The sequence below is a fragment of the Felis catus genome, chromosome A1, assembly GCF_018350175.1.
Source record: "Felis catus isolate Fca126 chromosome A1, F.catus_Fca126_mat1.0, whole genome shotgun sequence".
NCBI classification, from domain to species: domain Eukaryota; kingdom Metazoa; phylum Chordata; class Mammalia; order Carnivora; family Felidae; genus Felis; species Felis catus.
This window is the reverse complement of record NC_058368.1, coordinates 179,243,377-179,267,191: the sequence shown is the minus strand read 5'-3', so window position 1 is coordinate 179,267,191 and position 23,815 is coordinate 179,243,377. Positions and strand designations below refer to the sequence as shown.

At 36.4% G+C, this 23,815-nt stretch overlaps 1 protein-coding gene and 1 long non-coding RNA gene across 7 annotated transcripts in view; one reads left to right on the top strand and one right to left on the bottom strand.

The window, feature by feature from the left end:
• Nucleotides 1-3,657, bottom strand: part of LOC109503059 — a 237,481-nt gene extending 233,824 nt beyond the window's left edge. For 2 of the 4 annotated variants that reach the window (XR_006584272.1, XR_006584270.1), the window contains exon 1: nucleotides 3,182-3,657. This is a non-coding gene — a long non-coding RNA (uncharacterized LOC109503059). The remainder of the gene's footprint in view (nucleotides 1-3,181) is intronic. The other 2 variants (XR_002161945.3, XR_006584273.1) reach the window with 1 other exon arrangement.
• On the top strand, nucleotides 3,604-23,609 carry SPDL1 (spindle apparatus coiled-coil protein 1). 3 transcript variants are annotated; one of them, XM_023259759.2, is made up of 12 exons: nucleotides 3,609-3,800; nucleotides 8,429-8,617; nucleotides 10,725-10,901; nucleotides 13,188-13,382; nucleotides 13,944-14,093; nucleotides 14,193-14,291; nucleotides 14,370-14,480; nucleotides 16,663-16,803; nucleotides 17,234-17,337; nucleotides 17,965-18,152; nucleotides 20,293-20,635; nucleotides 23,205-23,609. In XM_023259759.2, the coding sequence occupies exons 2-12, from the start codon at nucleotides 8,459-8,461 to the stop codon at nucleotides 23,350-23,352; spliced, it is 1,815 nt and encodes a 604-aa protein (XP_023115527.1). In that variant the 5' UTR covers nucleotides 3,609-3,800; nucleotides 8,429-8,458; the 3' UTR covers nucleotides 23,353-23,609. The 3 variants fall into 3 exon arrangements, with proteins under 3 accessions (XP_023115522.1, XP_023115518.1, XP_023115527.1); XM_023259754.2 differs by lacking the exon at nucleotides 23,205-23,609 and having other exon boundaries at nucleotides 3,604-3,788; nucleotides 20,293-22,512; XM_023259750.2 differs by lacking the exon at nucleotides 23,205-23,609 and having other exon boundaries at nucleotides 3,604-3,800; nucleotides 20,293-22,512.
• The last annotated feature ends 206 nt before the right edge of the window (nucleotides 23,610-23,815 follow it).

Here is a 23,815-nt window from a genome sequence, read left to right as displayed (position 1 = left end):
GCTGGATACACATAGCAGAGCCAAGGAAGACTGCCACTATCATTATTACTATTAAAGAGTCAAATCCACCTGCCTGGTACAGTCATTCATGTAGATATCTAATTAACGCAGTAACTGTGACGGTTAAATTTCCTGGTCACTTTTAAAATGGTTCTTTTGTTGTTGTTTGTTGTCGTTGCTATAGTATCTTACTCTTCTCCTGTTCTGTGGATTAGGACAATCCCCAAAGTCCTACACACAGCCCTCTCTTCTCTCTCTTAGACTTTTTCTTGATCTCAGCCATTCTCTGGGTTTCAATCACCACAACCTTGAATGTAACTTCCAAAACTTCGTTTCTTGGCCCATCCTATGAATTATGGAGCTTTGTAAATTATCCAGTTTCTACTTGCAAACTCTGTGTCATACAGCCTTGGTATTGTTCTTGTTTGTCTAGTGCTCCAAACTAGCTGAGAACTTTACTTAATAATATAAATGAATAAGAAAGTCTAAACCATACTCTCAGTAAGAGTTCATTTTGGTAAATGCCTCTTTCACTAAGTTCTAAATTCCTTGAGGACAAAGACTATTCCCCTATAATACCAAAAGCAAATTTAGTCATTCAGTTAGTTCATGTCAAAATACACACAGCTTTCAGTACGATGCAACACTCTTTCGACACCATTTCTGGTAAACAATCCTCTTATTTCCACTGGAACAGTCATAGTGAAGGAATGATGGCCAGTTCACAATAGCAGTCTCTTCTAGTTTTGAACAGCTATAATATTAAAAATTGTATTGGGAAGGAGGGTTGTTCTTTCCCATCATTTAAATTCCCTGCCTATGCTTGGTGAATCCAAAACCTGTGTGAGAAAGCAAAATCTCATCTCATATTATGTAAACTGAAAATGACAGATAATATGCTTTTTTTTTTCTGACCCATGGCATTTAGTGCATGGTCTGTGGACCTCATCTGGGTATGTGCATCTGTATCTGGAACTATGAATCTTAATCAAGTTTTCCAAACAAGCAGGGACCATCTAGAATTATTTCAATTGTGACATCTAGTGTCCAATGGTGGTAGTGGTAACAACTTATCCAGACTGTTCCTAAGGAATGACCATAATTATGAAATAGCTAACTTCTATGATTTTGCTAATGTCCCCTTCCCTTGAATGCACTTCCCCTTAGCTCAGCCATCCTTCATGGCCCTGCTCAAGCGTCACCTGCACTGTGACACATTAAAGGAGCACCCACACAAAATTGACCTCTCCCTTCACACAACTCTTTTAGTATAAGGTATGTACTATTCACATGGCATTTATATACAGCCCTGTAGTTATTTATGTTTCAGACATCTTTCAGACAGAGATAGGGATTATCACATCTCTGAATTCCTTCCACTATGCTTAACACATTGTGGCCACTCAGTTAATAGTTTAAAATATTAAAACCTAGATTTGGAATAAACATTAGTGAAATGTAGGTCTACCTTCTCATGTAACAAAAAAAAAATGAAGTTCAGATCATGGTTGACCTAGGCTAGAATGTTGTCTTACTTATGGAGTTGGGTTGAGAAATCTTTGTTAAATGATAGGGAAAATGGAATTTCATTTGCTCAAGAACACGGGAGTGATGACAAATGAACAAGCACTTGGCTCATTCAGACCCAAAGTACATCTGCTAGGCAACTGGAAGGTATCAGTTGTTGCCAGTCTTCAAACCTATGTCAACCCTTCATTGTCTGGCCTCACTCAGTTAGAACTAGAGGTCCACAGGATACAAAAATGCTGATTCAAAGGGGGCACATGCACCCCAATGTTTACAGCAGCATTAGCAACAATAGCCAAATTACAGATAGAGCCCAAAAGCCCATCAAATGATGGATGGATAAAGATGTGTGTGTGTGTGTGTGTATACATATATATATGCACACATACATACATATATACATATATATGTATGTATATATAATGGAATACTATTCAGCAATCAAAAACAATGAAATCTTGCCAAGTGCAACAACATGAATGGAACTAGAGGGTATGCTGCTAAGCGAGGTAAGTCAGAGAAAGATAAATAGCTTATGATTTCACTCATGTGTGGAATTTGAGAAACATAACATAACATAGGGGAAGGGAAGGAAAAATAACAAAAACAGAGAGGGAGGCAAACCATAAAAGACTCGTAAATACAGAGAACAACCTGAGGGCTGCTGGAGGGGAGTTGAGTGGGGGGTATGGGTTAAATGGGTGATGGGCATTAAGGAGGGCACCTTTTGGAATGAACACTGGGTGTCACATGTAAGAGATGAATGAATCACTGAGCTCTACTCCTGAAGCCAAGACTACACTGTATGTTAACTAACTTGAATTTAAATAAATAAATTTTAAAAAAGAACTAGAAGTCCACAAAAGAAACTGAAAAGAGGAAAGCAAGGAGGGTGTAGCACCCTAAGACCTAAAGCCAGACTCAATAAGACTGATCACCTCTGCCATAATACAAGAGAAATGAGGACTAAGTAATAAATTTTGAAAGACAGAACTCACTGGTGACATTGAGAACAGCCATTTTTACTGGACTTGTGGGGACCCAAACCTTAAGTGGGAAAAAAATGTAAGAATAAAAGGAAAGATAATGAAGATAGTCAATATCAATTTTTTTTCCCCAGGAATTTTGTGATCAAGGGAAGCAAATAGCTGGCTGGAGTCAAGGAAGATTAGAATTATTTTTTGAGATGTAAGTCCTTACAGCACGCTTATTTGCTGCTAAGATCCACCAGGGAAGAAAAACACTGATGATGAAAAAGAGAGGAGCTATGGCCAAGGGCTCAAGTAGGCAAGAAAGATGATCTCAAAGCACATGACCTTTAGAACAATTACTAGGACTCAGAATTGCTCAGTATATTCTGGCTATTGTTAGTTCTGATTGCTTAAATTTTTGAATTATGAATAGACATCAGGCTTACAAAACATAAATTCGTTATTTAAACACATACGCAAGAGCTTGGCCTCTAGCAGCAGACTGCATTAGTTCAAATTCTAGCTCTTCCATTTGACCAATATACCTTTCTTCTTGGGGCTGTTTTCTTTAGTAAAAAAAGAGGGTACTACCTACCTCCTAAGGCTGTTTGTGGACTTAACTGATATAATCCGCATAGAATTTAACACTGTACTGAAAAATGTCAATGCCATTATAATGATACCTGTCATCCTGTTCTATAACAGTAACTGTGCTTCTGTCCTTTGATGAGTTTAGGCACTGTCACACTGATTCAGACTCCTGGAACCCTGGGGAGATATGTGAGGGCATGGCCCTCGGAGCGCAAGCCGGCCAGTCTGCGGTAGGAAGCAGGAGGCTTCTGCACACCACAGATTTTCCCACTGTCTCGCCTTTTAGTGACACTGTCTCTCCCGAAGGTAATGGTGAATAAACAAACAATATGGCAATTCAAAGTGGACGCCGGAAAACACGCAGAACAACTCTGAGTAAAGCCGATCAGCTAAAGAACTACGTCTGCGCCTGCGCAAAGCCCCAGTCTGGCCACGTGCGTGTGCGCAGTCGCAGTAGGCGGAGCGGGGAGCTCAATTGGAGGTTCCTGCCAGTGTTTCCTTAACGCGCGGCTTGGGGGGAACATCTCGCGATACCTGTGGGTTCTCGCGGGAACAGCATTCAAAAAGCCCTGGCGCTTACCTGAGAACTAGCTGAATGAATGTGTAGACTACTCTGGTCGTGAAGTGGGGTTGCCATCGCGAACCTGGGCGCCGTGAGCCCTTGTCTCGAGCGGCTGGCTGCAGCAGCGGGGGAAAAGGGTGAGGAGAGAGGTAGGGGCAAGGGTCCTGGAGGGAGGTGCGTGTGGAGAGGAGCTGTGGGAGCGGCAAAGGGGAGTGCTTTCTGGGGAGTGGGGGAAAGCAGGGCCTAGGGAAACTTGGGGTCCGGGTCAAGGCGGAGGCCTTTAGCAGGAACAACTTCTTCAGCGGAACCCGGAGTTCTTCTCAACCAGGTTCCGAGCCGGTCTCAATCTTCCGTTGGGCCGGTGGCCACCTCCGGGTGTTCTGGCTCTGTACGGAAGACGGGGTCGCTTGCCTGGGCCTCCGGGTGATAACAAACACCGGGTCCGCTCGGTCCAGTACGGTAGCCGCTAGCCACTAGTGGCAGTCTGAATTGAGAAGTGCTGTAAAATGGAAGATGCAGGCTGAATTTCGAAGACTACACAAAAGGAGGAATGGCCCGTTGATAATTTTTATAAAGATTACATGTTGAAATGATAGTGTTTTTGGATGTATTGGGCTGAATAAAATATTACTAACATGAATTTCACCGTATTTACTTTTTTTAACCTGGCTCCTAGAAAATTAAAAATCGCAGATGTAGCTCGCATTCTATTTCCGTTGGACAGCGCAGCCGCAGACAGCTGCGTGTCAGGTTCTAATTGCTTTTCATCCCTTAGCTGGTGTAATATTCTCAAAAACCCTGTTAGGTCGATATTACTGTCTTTACTTTATGGATGAGCAAAGAAGACCTTAAACTGCCCAAGTTCATGCTGCCAGTGAGTTGTGGAAGTGGAGTAAGAGCTAAGGCAGCCTGAATCCCTGAGCTCCCTGCCTCCTGAATGCTTTGTTATGTTTCTGAGAGGTTAAAATGTGGTTAGGAGCACCAGGCTTCGGAGCTGGACCCTCGTTCCCATCTCAGCCACATACTGATTACCCCGGCCAAGTTACTAAGCCTTTCTGTGCCTCCGTTTGCACATGTGTGAATGGGGGAAATACCTTATACTTCACGGAGTTGTTGAGAGAATTAGATACCATATGCAAAGCACCAAGTACGATGTCTGGCACCTGTTAGCTGTAGTTATTCAACCCTGGCTACTTCTTTGCAGATTTATAGGTTAACTCTTATTCATCCGTTAGACCTTTGCTGGAAAGTTACTTCCTCAGCGAAATCTTTTTTGCCCATACTTAACCCTGCTCTGTCCCCACCCCACTTCCCAACTGAGGACAGCACCTCCATGTTACAGCCTGATACATCTCTCCCTCTTGCACTTACCACACTTATAAATCTTTACAGTTCATTTATTTGATTTAATGCCTTTCCACTAACAGATTGTTACATTCAAGAAGGCAGGGGTATTGTCTAGTTTTGGGGTCATGATTGTGTCCTCAGTAATAGCATAGTATCTGACACACAATAAGAATTCTAGCAAGTCTTTGAATGAATGAGAGCTAGTTTTTTGGCTTCCTTGATATTGTTGGCCAGGATGTCTTGGGGTTAGTTCCCCCCCCCCTTTTTTTTTTTTGGTAAATGTCGATTATAATAATATTTAACTTATGTCCGTTAAATGAGATAATTCATTTGAAGCACTCTGTCTGGCAAATAGTAGATCTTCACGGAGTATATATTATTACTAACAATGCAATAATTAGTGCCTAGCCCCATCACCAGGCTTTGGAAAGGTCTTATATTTTATTTTTAAGGTTTGTTTATTTTGTGTGAGAGAGAGAGGGAGTGTCTGCAAGTGAGCAGGGGAAGGGTATAGAGGGGTTGAGAATCCCAAGCAGGTCCCAAGCTGACAGCACATGGAGCTGGTGAAGCCCAATGTGGAGCTCGAACCCATGAAGCATGAGATCATGATCTGAGCTGAAATCAAGAATCAGACACTCTACCGACCGAGCCATCCAGGCACCCATGGAAAGGTCTTCTATTTTAGAGCAGTAACTGCCAGCCCTGGATAACGTAGGATACCTTTTATTTCCCTCTGTCTTCTAAAATCATATATCTCCCATTTCATCTTCATTCTTAATGACCTTGCTTCCTGATTCACTGATAAATTGGAGCAGTTAGAAGAGCACTTATGCAGACTCCCACCACTAATCTACCTAATCAGTGTCTGTACCCATATACTTTGCTTTCCCTTTCTTTAGATGAAATATTCATGCTCCTTTCTGAAATCAGTCCCTGTACATTAGACCTCGTTGTCTTTTCATCTCTCTAGCAGTTTGCCATGACCTCTCTAGTATCAGTTTTTCTTTTCTCCTGAATCTATCCCATGACATATACACATGCTGTTATTTTTTCTTAATTTTTTTTTGTTTGTGTTTTTAAAAGACAAACCTATTCCCCTTTCAGCTACTGCCCTGTTTATCTAGTAGTCTCCTTTGCAGCAAAACTACTTGTTTTCCTATTTTCCCACCATCCTCTCCAACCCATTTCAGTTGGCTTCCAGGATAACACATGCTCTTGGTTTTCCTCCTACCTCATTGGTCATGCCTAAGTACACTTTACTTCTTCTTTCCACCTCTTAATGCCTCAAACCTTGGTCCTCTTCTGTTTAATTATGCTCGTACTCTGGAGATACCAAGGCTCAAGGATTTATGTTAATAACTCCTAGGTTTATATTACCAGCCCAGATCCTTCTACTAGTATAGCCAACTGGTTACTTGACATATATGATGTCCAAAACATAAGCCCCTGATTTTTTTTTTAAGTTTATTTATTTTGAGAGAGGGAAGGAGAGAGAGAGAGAGAGAGAGAGAGAGAGAGAGGCAGAGAGAGACACTCCTAAGCAGGCTCTGTCACACAGAGCCCGATGAAAGGCTCGAACTCACAAACTGAGATCATGACGCACCACCCAGACACCTCAAGCCCCTGATTTTTTTTTTAAAACAATTTTTGCTCACAATTTTTGTGGCTTCAACTGATGGCAAATCTGCCCCACTTGTTGCTCAGGCCAGCCTTGGAGATATTTTTGACTTTTCTCTTTTTTATACACCCCACATTTAATTGTTAAAAAATCATGTTGGGTTTATGTCCAAGCTTCATGCAGAATTTGACCATTTCTCCGTACTCCTTATATAACCACTCTCATGTGAGCAATCATCTCACTTGATCTGTCACTTGCTCCCCTCCAAACTATTCAACATAGCAGCCAAAATGATCCTTTTAAATGTATCAGATCTCTACTCCAGACTTTGTAATGAATCTCACTTTCACCCATAGTAGAAGCCAAAGTCCTCACAATAGCCCAATTAGCCTATTCTCTCCTCTGATCTAAATTCTTTCTTGTTCATTCTTTGGGTTTCCTTCCACTTTAATGCTACCCTTCTACCTCTATTCCTTTATCTTTCTGGAAAAAGGTACATGGCTAATTCTCTTACCTTCTGCAAGGCTTTGCTCCTAAGTCCCTTGAGGACTTTTCCCCCAATGCTTATTTTAGATTTCATCCTACTAACAATACTCCTACCTCTTCTAAGTTCCCTTATCCTGTTCTTTTTTTTAATTTTATTTCCACTTTAATGCATTTAATTATTATACTACTTTTGTTTATCTTCTCCCACTGGAAGTTAAGTTTCATGAAAGAAGAGTGCTTTTTGGTCCATTTGGATGCTGATGGATCTGAAATGCCCAGAATGGAGCTCAGCACATAGGCTTTAAGAAATATTGTTGGGGGCGCCTCAGTGGCTCAGTTGGTTAAGCGTTCAACCTCGGCTCAGGTCATGATCTCACGGTTTGTGGGTTCAAGCTCCGTGTTGGGCTCTGTGCTGACAGCTCAAAGCCTGGAGCCCGATTTGGATTCTGTGTCTCCCTCTCTCTGAGCCCCTCCCCTGCTCATACTCTGTCTCTGTCTCTCTCTCAAAAATAAAACATTAAAAAAAAAAAAATATTTGGTGAATGAATGACTACATTGACTGGAGAGTGGGGAAACACCTTATTAATAGCCTGTTGCTCTTTGAATGCAAAGCTGAGTTTAAATCTGGCCTGAGAGACTGGGACCAATTTGGAAAGGATCATGAGTAAGGTCCAGTTACAGTGGAATGTTTCTATATACAATGTTTCAGTCATTGATTAGAAATCTAGAATGAGAGAAATGTTCTTTAGTTACTCTGAACATGATTCTGTTTTGCATGTCTTCTTATGAATAACTAGGAAAATACTAGGAGCATGCTGTCAATAAAGCATATTTAATGTGTTCAAGAAGTTAACACTGTTTCAAAAAATTGTGGACCTGAGAGTCTTTGCCTTACAAACCTTATTCAAAGCTGCCTTCTTACATTTTAAGTTAGCAGTCATGTTACTATAAAGTTTCTTGATTTCTTTCATTGTTCTCTTAACTTGATTACCTGTCTAGTGATGAATGAGACCCATCCAACCTTAGTATTTAAGAAGCTTAGCACACAACTGAACAGTTCCCTGCATTTCTTAGAAACAAGTGTGTTCAGGTTTTGTTTTTGTTTTCCTCTGTGATTTGGTCTCAAATCAGGTAATGGAATTAACAGACCTTTCTTTTAGAACAAGCAAATTTGACCATTTAAAAGTCAGGAATAATATCTTTGATGCTATGTTTTTCTGTATGTCAGTAGTATTAGGGGAAAAGATATATCTATTTTTTTTTATTATTGTTACTGTATGGAGTATTTTGTTTAAGCTTAAATACTTACATTTCCTCTGTTTACAGTAGACCAGAAGCAAAAAAAAAAAAAAAATCATGGAGGCAGATATAATTGCAGATCTTCGATGCAAGCTCAAAGAGGTTGAAGAAGAGCGACTAAAAGCTGCACAATATGGTTTACAACTAGTAGAGAGCCAAAATGAGTTGCAGAATCAGTTGGATAAATGTCGTAATGAAATGATGACCATGACTGAGGTAGGACCCTGGACTCTTCTGTTTATAAGGGTGTGCTTAGCTATTGAAGATTTGTATTGTCTAGAAATTATTAATATTAGTTTGATTCCTTTTTGAAGATTTTAGTTCTAGTTCCTACTCACCCCCATCTCTAATAAAAGGAACTGAAGTAAACGAATTCCTAATATTCTTTCTGACCCTGTGTGTTCTGAATTTGAAAAGTTATTGTTCTCTTTAGCACATACTGGATTTTAGAGTTTATTTTGTCTGCAGTCTTCCTTGGTGACCTCACTTGTTTCATAGCTTTAGATAATACCTAAATGTCCTGTGACACTATACCAGGTCCTTACTTTACCCTTAAAGTCTAGATTTGTATATTCCATTGCCTACTAATAGACATCTCAAATATAACAAACAGAATCATTGATTCTCTGCCTGCTAACAAAACATTCTCTTGCAATTTAGCTTACTTAGTAAACGTAAATAATTTAAGCCAAATTTCTAGGGGTTTTATTCAATATCTTTGTGTCCTTTCTTTCTCATGTTTAATCCATTAGGAAGATCTAAGAACTTGACCATCCATCTATGTTACTGCCATTCTGATCCAGACCACCATCATCTGTCCCCTAGACTACAGTAGCCTTTTAACCAGGTTGCCTGCTTCCCTCATTGCCTTTCATACCGTTCATTCTTCACACAGCAGCCAAGTGGCCATTGAAAGAGAAACAAAAGATCATGTTACAGGCCTGCTAAAATCACTCCTATGGGGGCACCTGGGTGGCTCAGTTGGTTGAGCATCTGACTCTTGATTTCGGCTCAGGTCATAATCTCATGGTTTGTGGGATCAAGTGATCAAGTCCTGCGTTGGGCTCTGCACTGACAGTGTGTCATGGAGCCTGTTTGGGATTCTCTCTCTCCCTCTATCTCTGCCCCTGCTCCTGTGTGCACTCTCTCTCAAAAATAAACATTAAACACGCACACACGCCCACCTATGACTTCCGATTATATTTACAACAAAATCTCAACTCCTTACCGGGGTTTGCAGATTTGTATGTGATCTGACCCATGGCAACTACTTTACTCATCTTTAACTACTTTTGACCTCATCTTTAACTATTTTTCCTTGTTCTTAGGTATACTAATCCTGCCTTACAGGCTTTACATGAGCTGTTGCCTTCATCTGCATTGCTCATTCCCTGTCCCAACCCTTGGATTGAGTCCTCAACCTTTACATTTCTGTTTAATGTTACCTCAGCTTGAGAGACCTTCCCTGACTGTTTTGTAAAGTTGCCATCACTCACTGATCCAGCTAATTAAATCAGATTTTAAGCTCCATGAGAGAAGGAATGTTGTTTGTCTTGTTCACCGCTGTATCTGTAGTGTCTGGCACACATTTATTGAAAGAATGAATTAATCTGTTTTCCGTTTTATGTAGTAAGTGCTCAGTAATATGGTTAAACTTTGATCTCAGTATTTAAGTACAGCAAGTAAAAATAACTTGCTTATTTTTCTCTTATTTAATTTTCTCTTATTTTTAACAGCTTATTTAAGGAGTTTGAACTAATGCTTTTTTTAATCTTTAAACTTCCCTGTCAGAAGCAAAAGCCCTCTTAAATCCTCCTTTTATCTCTGCACTATATTCATTTGAGAAGTCACTTGTGAACATTTCTCAGATGACTACATTCTGAAAGGTCTAATTTAGTATTTCATTTTTTACCTAGTCCACTATTTTATTTTCAGAGTCATAAGTAGAGCATATCATTATGAAACCAAGTAATTCTCACTAGGAAAGCTGAAGTGCTGTAAAATGTTTTGTTTTGTTTTGTTTTTATTTTTGTATTTGTTTTCCCTAGCAGAGATTACTTGACATGTTGACATTCCATGAACACCTTTTTTTTCCTTAACAGGGCATAGAAGCAATTACCACATGAGTACCATGGGTTGAAAGCCTCTGGGTTTTCTTAGGACTGATTAGCTACAAAGTTACTCCATATCTAACATGTGCTGGTTAGGTAGAAAGCAGCAAATAGGTGAAGTAGGAATGAAACAGTTCAAGGTGAGAAGTGCTTATATATGATGGCTTTAAGTTAGTTTTACGTAATTGGATTATAATTGAATCTGTTTTCAGAATTATGAACAAGAAAAATATACTCTTCAGAGAGAAGTTGAGCTTAAGAGTCGAATGTTAGAAAGTTTGAGCTCTGAATGCGAAGCTGTTAAACAACAACAGAAAACACATCTGGAGCAATTAAAAGAACAACTAAGCAGAAGCCACGGACAGGAAGTAAATGAACTAAAAACTAAGGTTTGGATTTCTATGTATGTCAAAACAAAAATATTTCATGCTTATGGAATTACCAATCTGTAAATGTTAAGTGATGATGATTTTCTTGATATTGTCTATTCATAATAGCTGAGATCAAGGGTTCCATCATCATAATGTTGGGAGTGGGAACACTGAGAAACAAGTTTACCTGAGGGACTTGTATTAATAACATTGTACTAATTGAATACAATTATTTAATTTTATTAACTGGGTATTTGAATGGAGTTTTAGTTTACTAACCACCATGACCTTGTTTAAAGTGCATAGTATGGCAGTCCCGTTTTAGAAAGACTGGTCTCCTAGTTTTCACTGCAACTAGTGATCTGCTTTGTAATTCTACAGAAGAAACCCGTAGTTTATTTATTGTAAAATAACATACATTAGAATTGATACTTTCTAGTTTGTTTATTGAAGGTTAACTGATAACATATGATCTGCCTCCTACAACAACTCCTTAAGGAGGATACCATGATTGTCTCCATTTAACAGATGAGAAAATCAGTGTTTAAACAGAGTGAGTAAATTGGACAAAACCACAGAAATCAGTTGAGATTTGAACTGAAGCTGTCTGATTCTAAAGTCCATGTTGCTGTTCTTAGTCTAATGACATGTTATACTGGCTTCATTTGATGCATAAATACAAATTGTCCATTCTTTTCTGGTACCCCCAACTATCCAGTGCCTTCAGGTTACTTCTAAGGAATCCAGAACCTTTATCATGGCTCCTCTTTGTATAGAGTCCCTACTTCCCAGACCCCTCTCTACAAAACCTCTCCTGACTTTTTGCCTATTTTCTCAGAAGCCTGTTTTCTAATTTTCATTGTTTCGTGTAGCATCCTTCAAGATTTCTATGTGTCTGTACCACCTGTACTGTTAATTAATTTCTTTAAACTGACTCTCTTTTTATATTTTCTTATTTTAAGTAATGATGTCATTGAAATTATATATTTGAGCTGGTTATATTTTTTCCTAAAATGTTGTCAGAAAAACATGACTATCAAAATATGCTTTCATGGTAATAGAATCATCTTACATTCATTCGGGCAAACAGTAATCCACCTTGTCTGAAACTAATCTAAGTTGAGACACCAATGACTGATAATGATGCGTTCTTCTTCCCCCACTCCTCGTCACGTTATTTTCATTTTAGCAGTGGCTTTCATTATGTAAACAAAAAAGAGTAAAAGAGTAATGTAGGAAATACTCAGAGCCTGAGGCAAAGCCACCTATATAAGAGATGGCTTTTTGGTGGAGCAAAGACTAAATTAGTCAAAAAGTATTTTCAGTCTTAACGGATGTTCTCAAGTCACTTGTGCCAAAATTTTCACATTTTATCTGAAATTTTCCACTTCTTTCTCACATATAATCCATCAACAAGTTCTAAGAACCTAATCTATAAAACATCCATGTGTGCTGCTACCATTCTAATCCAGATCACCATCATCTCTCCTCCAGACTACTATTGTAACCTTCTATCCAGGTAGCCTGCCTCCATTGTTGCTACTCATAACATTCACTCTTCACACAATAGCCAAAGTGGCCAAGTCCAGACTTACTTTGATTACTAATATGGACTATTTGTATATTTGTAAGACAGAGCATATCACTATTAAAAGATGCCTAGCCTTGGCCAAATAGGAAACCCTAATCGTCTCATCATGTAGTAAATTTGGGTCAGTCAGTCGTTCCAACATAGATCATTCATCTAAAATTTTTTTTTTTTTTCACATTATGAAAATAGGAAAGGGAAAGTAAGTCAAAAGGCTCTTATATTTTAAATAGAAAATATCAGGATATAATCTAAGAAAGTTGATACCCAATTGAAGATAATTCAATATAGATGATAATTGTAACCCTGGACGTCAAGCAAAAGTTTTTTGTTGGTAACAGAAATTGTGTAGTGAATACTAGGCATTGTGTTATATGTTTTATCCACCTGATCTCAGTTGAGAGCCTCACAGTAACCCAGGAATGGTTGATAGAATCATTTACCAGTTTTACATAGGAGGAATGAAATAGGCTAAATCTAGGCTTTCCCTTAAAAATTCATCCTTCTGCTATAAGTTTGTTCCCTTTAAACTATATATTTTCAGTTTTCCAAGATTTAGAACTATATGAAAATGTAATTTGTTTTGTTCAGCTTGACTGTCTTCCAAAATAGTTATACTGCAGTTACCAGAATAATTTGTACTGCAACTATATATTCAGATGACCTTCAATTACCTTTTGATTTTTTAAGATTTCATTTTTTTTTTTTTACTTTAGTTAGAAAAACTAAAAGCAGAATTAGACGAAGCTAGGCTTAGTGAAAAGCAGCTGAAGCACAAAGTAGATCATCAGAAGGAACTCCTTTCATGTAAATCAGAGGAAATGAGAATAATGTCTGAGCGTGTACACGAAAGTATGTCTTCAGAGATGCTGGCTCTTCAAATTGAGCTGACTGAAATGGAAAGTATGAAGGTAATATTTATGGCATGTATGTTCTTAGAGTTTTTTTTTTTCTTGCGTATTTTTGTTACATGTTTTTGTTATAATTTTAAGGCTGAAATACTTTTTGGCTTAATTTTGATGTAACTAATTAAAAAATATTTTAGAGAGTTTTTAGGTGGATTACTTCATGCATAGTAAAGCTTTAAATTATGTGATTATGTAAAGCAGACTACCTTCCAATTAATGAAAGCTCTGGAAGAATTTAGAGTCATTAACTGATCCTAGTTTGTGTCTAAAAACCCTATATAAATGTTGGTTTCATGGAAATTGATATGCATATGAATGTAGATTTTTTTTTTTTATTGTAGGCTGAGGTTAATTAAAAATTAAAGTCTTAACTTCACAGGAGAGAAAGATACCTTTTCATTTTGTTCCCTGCTGAAAAATATAATTTTATTATTTTATGATGCACCTTACAACCTTTGACTAGTTCTTTAGTTTTAGTTTTGAACCACAGCTGATAAACTGAGCAGCTGCTAAATGAAAGATTTATTGAGGAGAATTTCCTCTTTTTCAATTCCTGTTGAATAGACTACCCTCAAAGAAGAAGTGAATGAATTACAGTATAGACAAGAACAACTAGAACTTCTTAGTACTAATTTAATGCGCCAGGTAGACCGTCTTAAAGAAGAAAAAGAGGAGCGAGAGAAAGAAGCAGTTTCTTACTATAATGCCTTAGAGGTACTGTGATTACGGTAACATTATTTTTTCCGATTTATAGTAAGTTGTTTCCTTGCTAACTTAACCCCTGTCAGCTAAATTGTTTTCTTTTAAATTTAGAAAGCTCGTGTAGCAAATCAAGATCTTCAGGTGCAATTAGACCAGGCCCTCCAGCAAGCCTTGGACCCCAGTAGTAAAGGCAACTCTTTGTTTGCAGAGGTACTTAACAAATACTCCATTGATTAAATTGGCATTTCACTTAATACAAGAATAATTACACATGTTAATATTTTCTAGGTGGAAGATCGAAGGGCAGCAATGGAACGTCAGTTCATCAGTATGAAAGTCAAGTATCAGTCACTAAAGAAGCAAAATGCATTTAATAGAGAACAGATGCAGAGAATGAAGGTATCGAGTTATCATAATTGGAGGCTTATTAAACCTATTTTGTATCCATATTACATGTACAAATATATCAAAGAAAGCATCTTTTCATTCAAAGAATGTACTTAGTTATTTCTAGAACTGCATGATTTTAGAAAAAAATTTTTATTTTTTTAATTGAAATTTTTTTTAATTTTTTTTTTTTTTTTTTTACATTTATTTATTTTTGAGAGACAGAGAAACGGAGCACACGTGGGGAGGGGCAGAGAGAGAAGGAGAATCCAAAGCAGGCTCCAGGCTCTGAGCTGTCAGCACAGAGCCCAACGCGGGGCTAGAACTCACGAACCGTGAGATCATGACCTGAGCCGAAGTTGGACGCTCTACCAACTGAGCCACCCAGGCACCCCCAAAAATCTACATTTTAAAATTGACTAAAAGATCTATTGTATTTTATTTAAAAAATTAATTCCTTAGTAAATATTTAGTAGTAATACAGTTAGCATCCATTAATTTTTTTTTTTAATGGTTGCTCAATAACTTTGCCAGAAATGTATAAATGTTTGTGTAGTAGGGAAAAGAACTTGAAAAGTTTTTATTTCCTGCTGTTGTCCTGGCATCTCTTAGCACAGCCCTAAGGTTCCTACTTCAATGGAAGGTAGCTCTCTCACCATTCTTCAGTTCTCCTGCAAAGGCTTATTAAAGAGTGGGATTTAGATTTCCTTTTCTTGCAGTTCCTCAAGTCAAGCATGTTTTGATTTAAGGGGTTTTTGGTCATTTTAGTCAAACAGGCAGTAACAGAAAAACATGTGGAAGTTATAAAGATTGTAGTATTGTACCCAGCTTTTAGAATCCTGATCCTTAAACTGTTTTGCTTAACTGGTAACTGGAAGTCTCGAAGGGTTTCCTGCCTTTTATTTAGGATGGTGAGATTTACAAAGAAATATGAAAAGTCATAATTAAACTTTGGTGTTAGATGAACTTGGGATTTAATCCTAGTTCTATCCATTGTTAGCTATGTGACCTTAGACAAGTATTTTTACTTTTCAGAACATCAGTCACCTTATCTATGAAGTAGATATGATAGAACCTGCCTCTTAAATTGTCCTGGAATTAAATAAAAGTATAGTAAAATGCTTACACGGTGCTTGGCGTAGAAGGAAGTACTGACTTAATAAAGATCTGTGGTTTTTAAGGATTTTGATTGTGCTGCCTGGTTTACTGAGGCTCTCCCCAATCCAGGAATGACACTTTTTGTAAATTTTCTCACATTTGCTTTTTGTTTTCTTTCAATATTTGTTGGGTTACTATTAATCTCCCAGTGTTCCCATGATATTGGGACAACAAGTAGCATTCTGAATCTTATTAGGCTAAATGTGTCTAGACTCTAGTCTGAAGTGGAACAAAATATGGGTCCTTAAAAATGTTAGAAGTCATCTTTCTGCCTTTGTGACCATAACTGCAACGTAATATCATTGTTTGCTTTCCTCAAACTATATTTAAACTAACTGATACTTTTTAGAACTTCAAAATTTTCTGAAGGCAGAAAGGAATGGTAATTTTAGATTCTAGTTAATTTCCTTTCAGCTGGTATGCAACTCCAGGTTTAGGTGGAGTCATAATTAGGTGCTGCTCTTAAATAAATTTCTTTATATTTGTATTGAAGATTCCCTCAGTGTCCTTGGGTGACTTTTACCTTTGCTTTCTATCCTTTTCATTTGTGAATCTCACCTTTATAAATATAAGTAGCTTCATAATTTCTCCCACTTAATACTATTGAAGTTAATCAAAATTTTAGAAAAACCCCAGCAGACCCTTAATGACAGTGGATGTGATGAGTAAAGTATAACATTATAGCATTTGAGCAGGTTTATTTACTGGTTAAGTGATGCTTCTGGATCATAGCCATTCATTTCAATTTTATGTTTCACAGAAGTACAAATAATTTTTATTATCAGATATTACTCCTAAGTATTCAGATAAGTACTCAGAGTTATATCTATAACTAAACTTATTGATATAAATATTTTCAAATTATTAGATTATTAAATTAGACATAGCTAGTTTTGTTTCCAAACTGAGTTCAGGGGGTAATATAGTACAAAATATGCATTATACCAAAAATGTTATTGTTAGAATTTTCCTCTCCCCAACTCAGTTCTGTGGGGGGTGGGGTGGGATTGTAAATTTTTTTTTTTTTTTTCCCCAGTTACAAATTGCGACATTGCTACAAATGAAAGGATCTCAAACTGAGTTTGAGCAACAGGAGCGGCTGCTTGCCATGCTGGAGCAGAAGAACGGTGAAATTAAACACCTCTTAGGTGAAATCAGAAACCTGGAGAAATTTAAAGTATGTGTAACTCCTTCAGTAGTGCAGCCAGATTTGGTTTGAATATCTTATATCAGTTGACCCTTGAGCAACACAGGGGTTAGGGATGCCCACCCCTGTGTTGTCAAAACTCTGCATAATTTTTGACTCCCCCAAAACTGTATTAGTAGCTTACTGTTTATTGGAATCCTTACTGATGACATAAACAGTTGATTGACACATGTTTAGTATGTTATATGTATAATACACCATATTCTTATAATAAAGTAAGTTGGAGAAAATAAAGTGTTGTTAAATTATCAGGAAGAAAAAATAACATTTACAGTACTCTACTGTGAAAAATTCACATATGAGTGGACCTATACCACTCAAACCTGTGTTATTCAAAGGACAACTGTATTAACCCAATATGCTATTCATTTTGAGTAATAAGAATTGTTGTTTTCTTTAGAGTTTATATGAAAGTACGGAATCTAGGCAGTCCGTCAACTCTGACACTCCAGAAGATAACACTTACTATACAGATTTACTTCAGATAAAGCTTGACAACTTAAAGTAAGTGTTGGGTGGTTAGAAAGATGGACACACTCTTGACTTGCTTATAATAAGTAGTATTAGTGACTACAAATTTTTGTTTTCACATTGCCAAAAGAAATTCCGGAAAAGAAAAGCAACAAAAATATATTGGTGGCAGATGAGATATATTGAAGATATAATTAGTGCTGGTTATTGAAGAAAAAATATTTTCAATGAATAATTAAAGATTTTGATTTCTTTGGGTTTAGTTTTTTAGACTGGTAAGTGAAAAAGAACTTTAATACAGAAAATGTATATATACTCTAAATTTTTCAAGATTAATATCACCTAATTTAAAACTTGAAAGTTAAGTTATTTGTACATGCATTACTGCGGAAATAATACTTTGCCCCTTTGTCCATTTCCTTTGAAGAATGCATGACATTTTTTTGTTTGAAAATGCTATTGTTAAAGCTTATTTTATTGTTTCTTTCTTATCTAAAACCCCCCAAAAATGTATTTTTGTCTAAGAGTTCAAGTATATAGTAAAAGATTTTGCAGTAACAATATACCTTGTGTGTGTGTGTGTGTGTGTGTGTATAAAACATGTATGTATATTGTGTGTTATTTTAATATTCCTTGATTCTCCTTTTTGTATTTATATAGCAAAGAAAATGAAAGCACTAAAGGTGAATTGTCCATACAGCGAATGAAAGCATTATTTGAGAGCCAACGGGCTTTAGATATTGAAAGAAAACTTTTTGCAAATGAAAGATGCCTCCAGCTCTCCCAAAGTGAAAATATGAAACTGAGAGCTAAATTAGATGAGTTAAAACTGAAGTATGAACCTGAAGGTATGCATGTCTCATTTATGTTGTCTTTTAAATTATGAGACACCCTGAGAAATCATATCAAGTTTTTTTCTTACTACAGCTTTATGCAAATCCCATTACAAACTAATTTATGGTTATGTACCTGTATCTAATAAAACAGATTTACTCCTACAAAAGATGTAGGAAAATTCTAAGAGAACTGGATACTGGGTATGTATGAATATGATAGGTATTCTGTTGGATATCTGTATATTAGAGCCTTGATAAGGTTTGAAAACCTTAGAGATTTTTCCATTTAAGATTGCGGACACCCTACATAATACCAAAGAGTTTGATTTTGTTGAGGCAACTGATGTTTGGGCTCTGTATTAGTTAATACCATTTATAGAAAACCTAAAAATGGAGACTTAAAAAAGATAGGTATTAATTCTTCCCCTTACAAAAGTCTGGAAGAGACATTCCAGAACTGGTCAGAGTGTCAGGATCTAGGCTTCATTTGCATTGTTCATCAGTATAATCCTTGAGTAGAATTGAGTCACATGACTCCCCTACAAGAAAAGCTGAGAAAGGCAATCTTGATTCTCAGGGGTCATATTCCCAACTACATCTTGGGATTTTTTTTTTTTTTTTATAAGTGTAATAGACATATAATATTTTATTAGTTTCAGGGGTATATCGTAATGATTCAATATTTATACATAATAAAATGATACCCCCCCATGATAAGTCACCATGCAAAGTTATTACAATATTATTGAGTATATTCTTGGGGGATCTATTATTGAGGAAGACAAGTGGGACAGATATTAGAGGACAACTAGCAAGTCTGATCACTGAGGTAGAAAATAGCCTTAATATATAGGCTTTGCATCTTACATACTAAAAAAGAGTAGTTTTACTGTCTGTTTGTAAATTAAAAAATAAAAGGCCAAAAATAAAACAAAGCCTAATAACGTGATGGTTCTTAAAGCAAAAAAAAAAAGTGTTGTTACATGTTTTAGGTTATAGATTTTCAGCCAGTTTTTGCTCCTATGCTGTTCACATACCTAAGACTGTCATTATTGTTCATGACTCATGTCATTCTCAATAGTAGTGGGGAGGTTGTCAGTAATAATAAGCTTTTTTATAGTTTAAAAAGTCTGCTCTTCTCATCCTTTTTCTCTTTGCTGATTCTAATAGGCTTTCCTACTTAAAAATTACACATTATGAATTTCAAAGGTCTGCTGAACTGAACACTGCAAACAGGAAAGTATCGTGAATCTAGTTGATTCAGGGAGAATCTATCTGATGCAAGAGAAAGGGAAGATAATGATATAAAAAGAACAGTGTAGAGCAGGGACACCAACCCCATGTCCACCCATGGTTTCTCCCACCTTCACTAACAATTTTGATTTTGAAAATGAAAAACACATTGGTATGAGGATAGGGAAAAGATAGAACAATTAATTTAGTGACTGTAAGTATGCCTGCAAAGGGGTGGAATGATGTCATGTTAGGCAGTGGGGGTAGAAGGCTATTGCTGTAGTCTGCAGTGAGACGTACTATGGTTTGAACTTGGGAGGTATCCACAGTGGAAGTACTCAGATTTTGAACATACTTTGTGGGTGGGGCTAATAAGCACAAATTGCCATAGAGAATTTGACTTGTTCTTTGCATGTAGTCATTACAACACACAATATTGAGTGGAGTAAGTGTTTTTAATCCCCATTTTACAGACAAAGAAAATAAAGTTCGAGAGGTTAAGTACTTCCTCCAGGTCACCCAGCTACAGAGTACTACTATGAGGATTTGTATCTAGATTCCTTGACTCTTAGCCACTGCATCCTTCCTCACCTCCATGCTGAAGTCTTATAAAGCCCTGTGTAACTTTTATCACAATATCAGAAGAGAACATATAAGTGTTAATTCTGAGAGCCAAATCTTTTGAGTTCCCAAGGAAAATTTATAGCCAGATAACCTTTAAAAGATACAGTTAGTGAAGTCTGTGAAAAAGAAAGGATAAAAGACAGAAACAATATATTTCAATAAAGAGATAAGTGGGTTTTAAAAGAATGAAGAAAAGGAAAAGAAAAACCAATATAACTAGTTCTATCTTTTTATGTTTACAGTGTCTTTGTTTTGACTTATTGACTGAATATACTTTTAATGTTTTTATCCTCAGAGAAAATTGAAGTGCCTGTGGCCAAAAAGAGGCGTGAGGTCCTGCCTGTGGATATAACCACCCCTCACAGTGTATGTGCCAAAAGTGCAGTAGAGGAAGAAGTTTGTAGATTACCACCTCAGAAAGAGGAGGCACAGGGCTGTCCCAGCAATTCAGAAAATAACAACTTGCAGATAGAAAAGACAGTTTCTGTAAATACACCAGAAGTCATTCTGTCTCCTCATAAGAGTCTGCCCATGGATACTCAGCCAAGGAAGGAAAAGAAGTGTGTAAAACTTATAGGAGTTTCAGCAGACTCTGAAGTCTTAAGTGAAAGAAGTGGAAACACCCCGGATTCTCCCAGGTCAGTGTCCTATTTTCCTCAGGGCAACCAGCAGACCTCTCCATCTCTTCTCTATCGCTGCATGAACTGTGCTATCTGTTTCTTTATCTATTTTCTTAGTATTGCATGTAGTATAATTCCCCAATTTCATCTGCCTACCTTCAACTTTTTTAAAACTTTAAGAAAAACTAAAATGATTACAAAGGGAAAGGACTCCTGAATAAGGGAATTATTTTCGAGAGTTACACTTTGCTATTTCAAGAAACAGAAATACCACAGTCTAGTACATCTCTGAATGTTTTGTTGGTTTCAAGAAATGTATAGTTGGTTATTTTTCCCCTAGTTCAAGAGTGACCATGAAAGAAAAATTAACTTACGTCCTAAAAGGGCTTTCTAGTAGTCTAAGAAATTTCAGCCTTCTAGAAACTGTTAGGTGAAATTTTTTTATGGCTTTTGAAATTGTTTATCCTAAGTCTACAAGAAACAGCTTTGATTTTGACATTTTTAAATATCAAAGGTAATTCATTTTCATTTTTATATCAAAACTTCAAAGCCTGTAGTTTCTGCATGTTTGAGTTTGTGACTCAAAGAGGAAGTGTCAGACATGTGTCTGTAGGAATTAACATTTTAAGGGCCTTATCTTTAAAACAAATTAAAATAATAGAGATTGGAAGGTAAGAGAAAGTGAGTGAAAGGAAAAGGTAGGTAACAGTGACTGAAGCTAGGATAGAATAAGATACAAGCTCAGGGCAAGTGTAGCAGGACCAAGAGTAGGGAAAAAAGGAATGAGAATGGAGAAGGTAATAAAAAGATGATGAAGGATGTCTGTATGCAATGGAATGATAGATGCATTTAAAATGAGTATCTTTAGACATTTTAAAAATTAAACATATTGATGTGAAAACAGGTTGGATTGTCTACTTATTAAAAGGAGATCTTTAAGGTGCTACTAGGGCTACATGAGTCTTTGATGGGAAGGTACAGAATAAGACATTTTACTAGTGTGTATTTGAGTTAAGATAGTAAGACATAGCCCACCTTTGTAAAAGGGCTGTTTTGTATGTTTTGCCTGATTTTTTTAATAAGTCTTCAGTGCTACTAAAGGTACTGTACAGTGAAAGCACCTCAACAATGTGAGCAGCTATTATTATTAAGAGAAGGACTGTTGACCCCTGAGCAACATGGGTTTGATCTGTGCAGGTCCACTTCCATGCGAATTTTTTTTTTTTTATATATATATATATACCATACATTATTGTAAATGTGTTTTTCTTATGATTTTCTTAACATTTTCCTTTCTGTAGATTTACTTTAAGAATGCAGCATATGATACATATATAAAATATGTGTTAATCACTTGTTTATGTTATGGGTAAGGCTTCCAATCAACAGTAGGCTATCAGTAGTTAAGTTTGGGGGGAGTCAGAGGTTATATGAGGATTTTTGACTGCAGGGGTCAGCATTGTTCACAGATCATCTAGAATTTATTACTCCATTCCTTGAATTTTTATATAGTAACATTATAAGTCTCATAAGGTAAAAGCCTAATATTCTCAAAGAAAAAGTAACTTCAAATAAATTATAAGTCTCACACACACACACACACACACACACAGTTCCAAGTAGTTTTGAAATGAAGTCAATAGGTTATGTTTGTATATATGTGATTCATTGTGTAAGTGTGCTTGACCATTGTATATTTCTGGAGGTGCAGTTCCAGAATTAATCAGTGCAGACCTTGCTATCTGTGTTGTCTTCATTTCTTTTTCTGCTCTTTTTTGCTTGATAAAAATTACTTAAGCAAATGTATTTAGCTACTTGTTTGACTCAAATTAAGTAGCACGTTGGAATTTTGTCTGGCTAGTGAAACAAAAACAAATAAAATACCACAAAACGTTTGTTTTTGTGTATGTGTGAGTCCATCTGCTAACTCAATATGTTTCCAGCCTTTTGTTCGTTGCATGATTAACTTAGACACACAATACTATGATAATATTACAATAGTAAATATGGGTTTACTGGGGACTTCACTATTGCATGCTTTATAAATTTAACTGATAATCTTGCTATTAAATCTTTATAAACCTTTTAAAATATATCTTCACTGTTTTTTCATAAATGATTATTCTGCTAGTTAAAATTCAATTTAAGTTTTGTGTTTCTTTTATGAGACAAATTGCCATGTGTTCATGCACTTCAGTATTCCATGTTATTTTTATCTTGTGTTTTCCTTTTGTAGGTCATGTTAACATTAAAGTTGTGCTCTAGCATTTAATTTTTTTTGTTAGGTGTGCTTATAGTAGACATCCCATTATATTTTAATTCTTAAATGTAGGCTTTGCCATGACTTTTATCGGCGTTAAAAATATTTCTTTGGACATTTAAAATATTAAGTCTGTTGATGTAAAAAGTCTCTTTTAGAGAGGCAGTTACTTAGTTTTCTTAATGGTATTGGAGTCACCTATAATTTTTCCTCATATACATACAAACAATTATGTCTCATTAGAGGCCCATTATATGAGAAGATTGTTTCTTCTGTAATTTTTCTTAACCATATTTGAATTCAGAGTGGATGCTTTAATGCCTGTAGGTTAGCTGCTGAATCAAGGCTTCAAACAGAAGTTAAAGAAAGGAAAGAAACTGCAAGCAAATTGGAAAAGGAAACTTGTAAGAAATCACATCCTATTGTATACGTGTCCTCCAAATCAACTCCAGAGACCCAGTGCCCTCAGCAGTAAGGACTTTACTTTAATGAGAGTAAGGTACCACTTGCCCAAAAGGTTGATTTGGAGCTTTGTTAAGATTGTCTTTATCGGAAGTATACAACCTTTTAGGTTATTTCTTTCTACCTGTTGTGCCAAGACCTGGCATTTTCATGTTCCTCTGACCAAATGTTTAAAATTTGGTTGTGATTCTAAGCAGGAGAGTTCCTTAAATGATGACTCTTCATGGAACTTCTATTAATGACAGTAAATAAACTAATAACTGAAGGAAAGTGTTATTATAAATTATTTGTTGCATTGTATATGGATTTTTTAAGTGTCATTAACACATACCTTCTAAGTCACATATTTGGAAAGAGCACAAATCATTAACGATTACATTTTCCTATGTACTTTTTAATGAACTTAGTTTTTCACTATATTATAAAAATAGAAAACTTAGTTTAAAAATATATATTATATTGTAACTGGATTTTAT

Bases quoted from the DNA above. Each gene is read 5' to 3' on its own strand.
- SPDL1 (XM_023259754.2), top strand. From the start codon at position 8,459: ATGGAGGCAGATATAATTGCAGATCTTCGATGCAAGCTCAAAGAGGTT. The intron at 8,618-10,724 runs GTAGGACCCTGG...ATCTGTTTTCAG, and splicing joins AAATGATGACCATGACTGAG to AATTATGAACAAGAAAAATA. The intron at 13,383-13,943 runs GTAATATTTATG...CCTGTTGAATAG, and splicing joins CTGAAATGGAAAGTATGAAG to ACTACCCTCAAAGAAGAAGT.